Source organism: Salvelinus sp. IW2-2015, linkage group LG20 (genome assembly GCF_002910315.2).
Source record: "Salvelinus sp. IW2-2015 linkage group LG20, ASM291031v2, whole genome shotgun sequence".
NCBI lineage: Eukaryota > Metazoa > Chordata > Actinopteri > Salmoniformes > Salmonidae > Salvelinus > Salvelinus sp. IW2-2015.
This window is the reverse complement of record NC_036860.1, coordinates 27,255,615-27,264,433: the sequence shown is the minus strand read 5'-3', so window position 1 is coordinate 27,264,433 and position 8,819 is coordinate 27,255,615. Positions and strand designations below refer to the sequence as shown.

Genomic DNA, 8,819 nt, shown 5'->3' with positions numbered 1-8,819 from the left:
CCAGCGACAGATGGCTCACGTCAAATTCGTCATTGGAACCACTCGATATGATTGGTCATATAAAAACCTTGGGACCCAAATGCATAATGAGTGCTCTAACTCCCCCTTGCGGTGGTCTGGAGCAATGAAGGCGTGACGCTGGGTACCTCTAAGTCCTGCGGTGTAAGCTTGTAACTTTTAAAGGAGGAACCACTGTATGTAGTGAAGTGCAGCATTGTATCAACTCAGCAGGTTTGCATGCTCAGGCGCATGCGCTCCCTCGACCTTATCAGGACAGAGAAACCACACACATGCTCATTGCTCACATGGAGCACTCCAAACAAAAGAAAATTAAGAAACTGATAAAACTCCAAAATTATAGTTATGAAATAAACCAAAACTTGTTTCTCGCATGTGTAGCAGGTTGTGAACTCTGCAAACAACGTTCCCACTCCGCGAATGAGAACAGTAAATGACCTTAATACATGCATTAAAAAACATGAGCTGGTGCACACCCAGAGACAATTATTTTATGTAGAGGTGCTGACTAACGGCGAATAAACTATAAGCATTAAAAATAATAACAAGAGTCGCACACTCTATGTATAATCTCCCAGTAATTTATTGGGTAAATCACCAATGTTTCAGGCAGAAATTATATAATTTTGGCAAAACATACATTTACTTTATGGGAAGCCAGAATCTGAACAGCGCACTGTGCACTCGCCAACATACGGCAGGTCAAAATTTGCATGTGAGAGTAGAGAGCTTAAATTCACATACACTGCGTAGCATATGCCAACTTAATTGTCATGGGAATCCATAATAAACAATTGTATTTGTTATGTTTGCTATGTAGCCCTTGTGAATGATTGGTGTGTGTTCCTTTTGACTCACCTACGGGAGCCACCATACCTGCCTCCTGTTATGTAAGCTCATGAACATGAGGAGAGTTGTAGCTAGCAAATCCCTAGCAGTTTATAAAGAATTTAGCTAGTCTCGTTATTTCTACATAACAGTATTCTCTCTTGAACAGAGTTCCACGAGTTTCCCAGCTGTAGCCTGCCTAGGCTATATGCCTGTGCTCAAAATCAACGGAGGTAGGCATAAAGGTATTATTTTCAAATACGTTGGCACTGGCAGCTAAACTTATCAATGTGAAATGAACACTTTAACTATGAATGTCAACATTCCAGACCTAACAATGCACAAACAGTCTATTTTCTGACAATTTCTCCGCTCACTTTACCAGCATTGGTTTGCATCGACGCGACAAAATAGACTTTGATGCTACAATAGTGTTTTCTCTCATTAACTACCTTGCATTCTAATTCCAGCCTGTACACGCTCGTTCAAGCGTTTGGGCTTAATTCACATGTGTCTGAAACCAGAGATCTGTTTGTCATTTTATTTTTTTATCTTTATTAAACTAGGCAAGTCAGTTAAGAACAAATTCTTATTTACAATGACGGCCTACCGGGGAACAGTGGGTTAACTACCTTGTCAGCTCGGGGATTCGATCCAGCAACCTTTCGGTTACTGGCCCAACGCTCTAACCATATGGACACATTGATACACCGTGATCCAATTATATGCATAATGACTAGATGCTCATGTCTCCGCCCTAACAATGTGAGTTGTTGTCCCAAAGGCAGGAATGCGAGTGAAAAGAGTTGTGTTTGAATACCTATACTAACATACTGTATACTACATACTTAATGAGTATATACTACATACTACATACTATTAGTTCATTTTAGTATACAGTAAACGAACGGTATCCTTTCAGTTGAATGTACTAGCGCTTCGCCTGTATACCAAAAGTTGATTCTGTTGCTATGCAACTTCTTGCTAGCTTGTTAGCATAACAAATTACTAGCTAGATATCTTACGACTTCATTACCAATGTCCATTAAGAACGCACAATGACTATAACACTTAGCCAAGCTAAGAATGACGTAAATAATCAAGTCAATAAACATTGGGCAGTTAGTTTGATAGCATATAGTTAATATACTGGCAAGTTTGATGTATTAGTAGCCAACTAAAGTTAGGTAGCTAGCTAACATACCGGAACATACAAGCAACTGCTGTAATGATATGCTATGCGTTTCGTAAGGCTAGCGTGCCTAACAAATTGTCAGCCAACGTAACTAAACTTATTTGAAAAGTCATTTGTTGATTACATTGCTCAACATTTCTTAAGATTTGTCATAATTAGTTAGAGCAATGAATTTGTAGCCACTCTCGTCGGACTTCGGCTGCATATGTAACGGATGTGAAATGGCTAGCTAGTTAGCGGGTACGCGCTAATAGCGTTTCAATTAGTTACGTCACTTGCTCTGAAACCTAGAAGTAGTGTTGCCCCTTGCTCTGCAAGGGCCGCGGCTTTTGTGGAGCGATGGGTAACGACGCTTCGTGGGCGACCGTTGTTGATGTGTGCAGAGGGTCCCTGGTTCGCGCCCGTGTCAGGGCGAGGGGACAGACGTAAAGTTAAAACTGTTACACATATTTTCCACAATTTTCTTCAAATCTGAAAATGTGTGAAGCCACGCCCGTTTTCTGAACAATTGCATTATGGGCCCAAAAAGCACGATAATATTGTACACTGCTTGTATACTTCGTATTTTGGCGAATGTAGTGCGACATCCGCAAACTTTTGGCATACTAACTATATCCATACTATGACCAATACGCATACTACATACTCCATTTACAGCACAAATAGCACAGTTAGTGGGATAGTATGACTATTCGAACACAGCTAAGCTTAGCTCTGCATACTATGCCAATAGAAACGCATTGGACTTATTCAGGAAAGATTTTCGCGAGAGTGAGACTTCTCGCTTCGCCCCTTCCTTTCTGTTGAAACTAGCGAGCGAAACAGCTAGCGAGCGAAACAATACTATATTTTGCACATGTATCTGATTCTGTCTGGTCAGAAAAAAAGTATGACATGCCATACTCCTTTTGTCAAGACATAATCAGATACATGGTTTACACATAAGGAGTGAGAGGGACACTGTTTCGCTCGCTCGGAAGCTTTATTTTAGCTTAATACATCTTTCTGTCGGCGCGAGTCTCGGTCAAATAAATTATCAATATTTTCTTTGGAAGGGCAAGGAGGTAAGGTAGTGCAGGCCAGGCCCATAACGCCGGCCCTGCAGGGAAGTCACGTTGACATTGACATCTCTTTTTAAAGTGAGCCTAAACATACATGTGGATATAACCTGGTATTTGTCACTTTCATAATGTTATAATATGCTGTGCAAATCTCTACTTTTGTGAGAGCTTCGTTTGAGAACTCCACTGCAGTCACAGTCACTCCAACTCCAGTGCTCTTTCCTCACGCTGCTGCTGCTGTAGTACTGTACCTGCGAATGTGATAAGGAGTGGCCAATCATCATGCAGCTTGTCCGGTAGGAATATGTATTGGTGTGAAACCGCTCGCGCTGGCACTGCAAGGGCATGTGTGCACTCGCAACTGTAGAGGTCCCCGGTTTTCAGCGGACTGTGCGCATACCTATTGCACCCGCTTTGTATCCTGTCGAATGAAGAGAGAGTGAGGGGGCATAATTACGGATCCTGCAAGAACGCAGTCATGTATTCTCGGTGAGGTGGAGTGGAACTCTAATTAATTTACCGGCTGTTCTGTGAGAAATAAGGATAGGTGCTGCTATATTTGTGAATGAGCACAAGGACATTGGGAGAACGTGTGTGACAACCTGTGTAGCCTACCTATATAGATAGATTGCCCCACTAACTTCAATCGCTCTATTCCGATTTTTTTCAGATTTGAGGGCACGGGTATATGATTTAAACTCATTTAGGGGAGCAAGAAGACGTCGTTTTCTGCTCGTTTGTGTGGAATTTTTGTTCCAGCTGAGAGTCTGGAATTTTCGTTCCAGATGAGAGTCGTGATGTCTGGCTTATTTCACACATTGTTTCTGGGTAAGTTCAGTACATGAGCCACGCGCTTTTATATTCATTAAATAAGACTTGCTGAAGTATAGCGCAATCCATGTTAGTGTACATGTGAAGTAGCATAGTAGCCTATGTTATAGCATTGTAGATGATATTGTAATCGAAATCATTTTCTACAAAGCCCTCGCAGTTTTAAGATGTGTTCAAATCTCTCCATTGGAAGAACCTTGCCCTTCATCCCAAGCATATCTTAAAACTTAGCTATTGTGTTTTCTGAAGCTCAGTCAACATCATGATAAATAATGTAGCCAAGACTATCATTACGAAATCGATTAAACATTTGCATATTTGCCCGGATGGGCCAATGTATGTTCAAAATGCCATAAGGTTCCTTGATTTGAGTGTCCAACAGATATTTTGAACACACTTTAAAATGTATAGGCTATTGTGTTTTTAGGCTTTTTCAAAGCTCCTGTTTCCAAATGGTATTCAAGGTGATGATGAAACACAACTTCGGAGTAATATCACAACTTATTTCCATTCGACAGTCTATTGCGGGATCCAATAGCCTATGCGTAATTATACTGAACAAAAATATAAATGCAACATGCAACAATTTCAAGGATTTTACACAGTTACAGTTCATATAAGGATATCAGTCAATTGAAATAAATAAATTAGGCCCAAATCTATGGATTTCACATGACTGGGCAGGGGCGCAGCCATGGGTGGGCCTGGTAGGGTATAGGCCCACCCACTTGTGAGCCAAGCCCACCCACTGGGGAGCCAGGCACAGCCATTCAGAATGAGTTTTTCCCCACTAAAGGGCTTTATTACAGACAGGAATACTCCTCAGTTTCACCATCTGTCCAGGGGGCTGGTTTCAGATGATCCTGCAGGTGAAGAAGCCAGATGTGGAGGTCCTGGGCTGGCGTGGTTATACCTGGTCTGCAGTTGTGAGGCCGGTTGGACGTACTGCAAAATTATCTAAAACGATGTTGGAGGTGACTTATGGTAGAGAAATTATCATTCAGTTCTCTGGCAACAGCTTTGGTGGACATTTCTGCAGTCACCATGCCAATTGCATGCTCCCTTAAAACTTGAGACATCTGTGGCATTGTGTTGTGGGACAAAAATGCACATTTTAGAGTGGCCTTTTATTGTCCCCAGCACAAGGTACACCAGTGTAATGATCATGCTGTTTAATTAGGTTCTTGATATGCCACACCTGTCATGTGGACAGATTATTTTGGCAAAGGAGAAATTCTTATTATAAGGGATGTAAACAAATTTGTGAAATTTCTTTTTGAGAAATAAGCTTTTTGTGCGTATGGAACATTTCTGGGATCTTTTATTTCAGCTCATGACACATGGGACAAACACTTTAGATGTTGCATTTATATTTATGTTCAGTAAACATTCCAGGTATTAGGCTATATAAACATATTAGGTCACATACTTCCTCATTTTTATATTGCTATAACAACTTCTATATTCATTGTTTCAGTTGATGAGTGGGTGTCAGGAAGTTGCAAAGTTACTAATTACCTACACACACAAACTTTGGGTTGCTAGCAATTATTTATACAGTGCATTCGGAAGGTATTCAGACCACTTGACTTTTTCCACATTTTATTGCATTACAGCCTTATTCTAAAATGTATTAAATAGCTTTTTTCCCTCATCAATTTAGACAAATGACCCCACAATTACAAAGCAAAAACAGTTTTTTAGAAATCTTTTGACATTTATTTAAAAAAATTAACTGAAATATCACATTTACATAAGTATTCAGATTCTTTACTCAGTATTTTGTTGAAGAACCTTTGGCTGCGATTACAGCCTCAAGTCTTCTTGGGTATGACGCTACAAGCTTGGCACACCTGTATTTGGGGAGTTTCTCCCATTCTTCTGTGCAGATCCTCTCAAGCTCTGTCAGGTTGGATGGGTAGCGTCTTGCACAGCTATTTTCAGGTCTCTCCAGAGATGTTCGATCGGGTTCAAGTCCGGGCCACTCAAGGACATTCAGAGACTTGTCCCGAAGCCAGTCCTGCATTGCCTTGGCTGTGTGCTTAGGGTCGTTGTCCTGTCGGAATGTGAACCTTCGCCCCCAGTCTGAGGTCCTGAGTGCTCTGCAGCAGGTTTTCATCAAAGATCCCCTTGTACTTTGCTCCGTTCATCTTTCCCTTGATCCTGACTAGTCTCCCAGTCCCTGCCCCTGAAAAACATCCCCACAGCATGATGCTGCCACCACCATGCTTCACTGTAGGGATGGTGCTAGGTTTCCGCCAGACATGACACTTGGCATTCAGGCCAAAGAGTTTTCTCTTGGTTTCATCAGACCAGAGAATCTTCTTTCTCATGGTCTGAGAGTCCTGTAGGTGCCTTTTGGCAAACTCCAAGCGGGCTATCATGTCCCTTTTACTGAGGAGTGGCTTCCGTCTGACTGCTCTACCATAAAGGCCTGATTGGTGGAGTGCTGCAGAGATGGTTGTCCTTCTGGAAGTTTCTCCCTTCTCCACAGAGGAACTCTGGAGCTCTGTTAGAGTGGACATCGGGTTCTTCGTCACCTCCCTGACCAAGGTCCTTCTCCTCCGATGGCTCAGTTTGGCCTGGCGGCCAGCTCTAGGAAGAGTCTTGGTGGTTCCGAACTTCTTCCATTTAAGAATGATGGAGGCCACTGTGTTCTTGGGGACCTTCAATGCTGCATACATGTCTTTGGTACCCTTCCCCAGATCTATGCCTCGACACAATCCTGTCTCGGAGCTCTATGGTCAATTTGTTCGACCTCATGGCTTGGTTTTTGCTCTGACATGCACTGTCAACTGTGGGACCTTAACTAGACAGGTGTGTGCCTTTCCAAATCATGTCCAATCAATTGAATTTACCACCAGTGGACTACAATCAAGTTGTAGAAACAATTTTGAGTCTCATTGCAAAGGGTCTGAATATTTATGTAAATAAGGTATTTCCATTTGATAATTTTTAATACATTTGCAAAAAAAATCTAAAAACCTGTTTTCTCTTTGTCATTATGGAGTATTGTGTGTAGATCAATGAGGGACATTTCTTATTTAATACATTTTAGAATAAGGCTGTAACGTAACAAAATGTTGAAAAAGTCAAGGGGCCTGAATACTTTCCGAATGCACTGTATATACACTAGATGACTAATAAAGGGTGCCTTGTTGAAGCTACTGTGCCACCATCTTGGCACACCCCCACCATGGTAAAACATATTTTGGAAGCTATAGAAATGCATTTATTAATGTCTACATTCGATTTTCCTAAGTTTATTCTAATACGGACACCTTAATCCATACTTTTAAATTATATTATGTGAGCTTAATAGAAAAATGACAACATTCATAAAATGTTCTTTAAAGTATATTGTTTGCGTTGACTAATGTTGCTGTCCCCGCTACAACAAAAAATACTTAAATACATGTCATTTTGTCCTTGAAACATTTAATTGAAATACTGTAGAATTCCATTAATTTCCACTGGTCGACCAATATGGCAAAGCATCTCAATGGTCAATACATAGCATCAGCAATCCAGGGTTTATATACGTCATTGTTTGCTAGATGTTCAGGTAAAATGCCCACACATCCTCCCCGAACAACCTCCCTCCTTTTGTTCTTGGCTTAAGTAACCTTCTGTCTTATGTAACCATACCAAACGTAACATATAATACTAATTTGAGGCCAGTCTGGTGTGTCACGTGAGGAAATAATGGCTGCATCAGCCAATATTATGGATTGTTGACAACATGACCATTTTGTTTGTATAATTTTGGTTTTGAGTTGGTTCTTTGGTTAAATATTGTACGATCAAGAATTTAGCACGAGGCAGTTTAATTTGGAGACACAAATATGCTAATGCGGAACAGCACCCCCTATAGTTGCAAGAAGTTAACTTCTTGACTTGATCTATTCGATTGCGTTAGGTCAACTTGCATCCACACACTGTATTATTTTAATGAGTACAACAAGTATACGTTAACCTTGATTTAGCTTTTCAATTAAACTAGCCTCCCTCTGATAGATGAACGTTCAGACCATTTGAAGGTTCATAGATGATTGCACTAAAGTTATTTTTTAAATTAGTGGTAACGCTTCAGCCAAAGAGCGCTATAAGTACCAAACAGACGTAATCACCGGACGCCAAATATATTAATTTTTTCATAAGTTCTTCAGAATTCTTATTCCCTCGCTTGATTTCTAGTATTTTTATTGTGTAACCACGGTTTTTGTATGGCTAAATATGCACCTTTTCGAACAAACTGTATATGTATATTGTAAAATGATGTTACAGGAGTGTCATCGGAAGAATTCTGAGAAGGTTAGTGAAAAAATTATATATATTTTGGCGGTGATTACGTTATAGCTCTTTGGCTGGAATCGATGCTCTGGTAACGTTTGTTCATGTGGTATGCTAACTTATCGATTTATTGTGTTTTCGCTGTAAAACGCTTAGAAAATCTGAAATATGGTCTGAAATCACAAGAACTGGGTCTTTCCATTGCTATGCTTTTGTCTATTTTTATGAAATGTTTTATGATGAGTAAATTGGTCATACACGTTGCTCTATCTAGTAATTCTAGTCGATTTGTGATGGTGGGTGCAATTGTAAACTGTGATTTCTACCTGAAATATGCACTTTTTTCTAACAAAAACTATCCTATACCATGAATATGTTATCAGACTGTCATCTGAAGAGGTTTTTTTTCTTGGTTAGTGATATCAATATCTTAGTTGAGCCGAATTGGTGATAGCACCTGAAGGAGTAAAACTGATGGAGTTAGAATAAGTGGTGTATTTTGCTAACGTGTTAGCTAATAGATTTACATATTTTGTCTTCCCTGTAAAACATTTTAAAAATCTGAAATGGTTGGCTTTATTCACACCAGACTC

At 40.3% G+C, this 8,819-nt stretch overlaps 1 protein-coding gene across 4 annotated transcripts in view; it reads left to right on the top strand.

Annotated features, from left to right (window-relative positions):
- Window positions 1-3,424: 3,424 nt before the first annotated feature.
- LOC111981475 (CXADR-like membrane protein) overlaps window positions 3,425-8,819 on the top strand; it is a 143,216-nt gene continuing 137,821 nt past the window's right edge. For 3 of the 4 annotated variants that reach the window (XM_024012754.2, XM_024012753.2, XM_024012751.2), the window contains exons 1-2: window positions 3,425-3,591; window positions 3,773-3,930. In XM_024012754.2, coding sequence (XP_023868522.1) covers window positions 3,888-3,930 — 43 coding nt within the window. In that variant the 5' untranslated portion in view covers window positions 3,425-3,591; window positions 3,773-3,887. Of the gene's footprint in view, window positions 3,931-8,819 lie in introns of all 4 variants that reach the window. The other variant, XM_024012752.2, reaches the window with a different exon arrangement.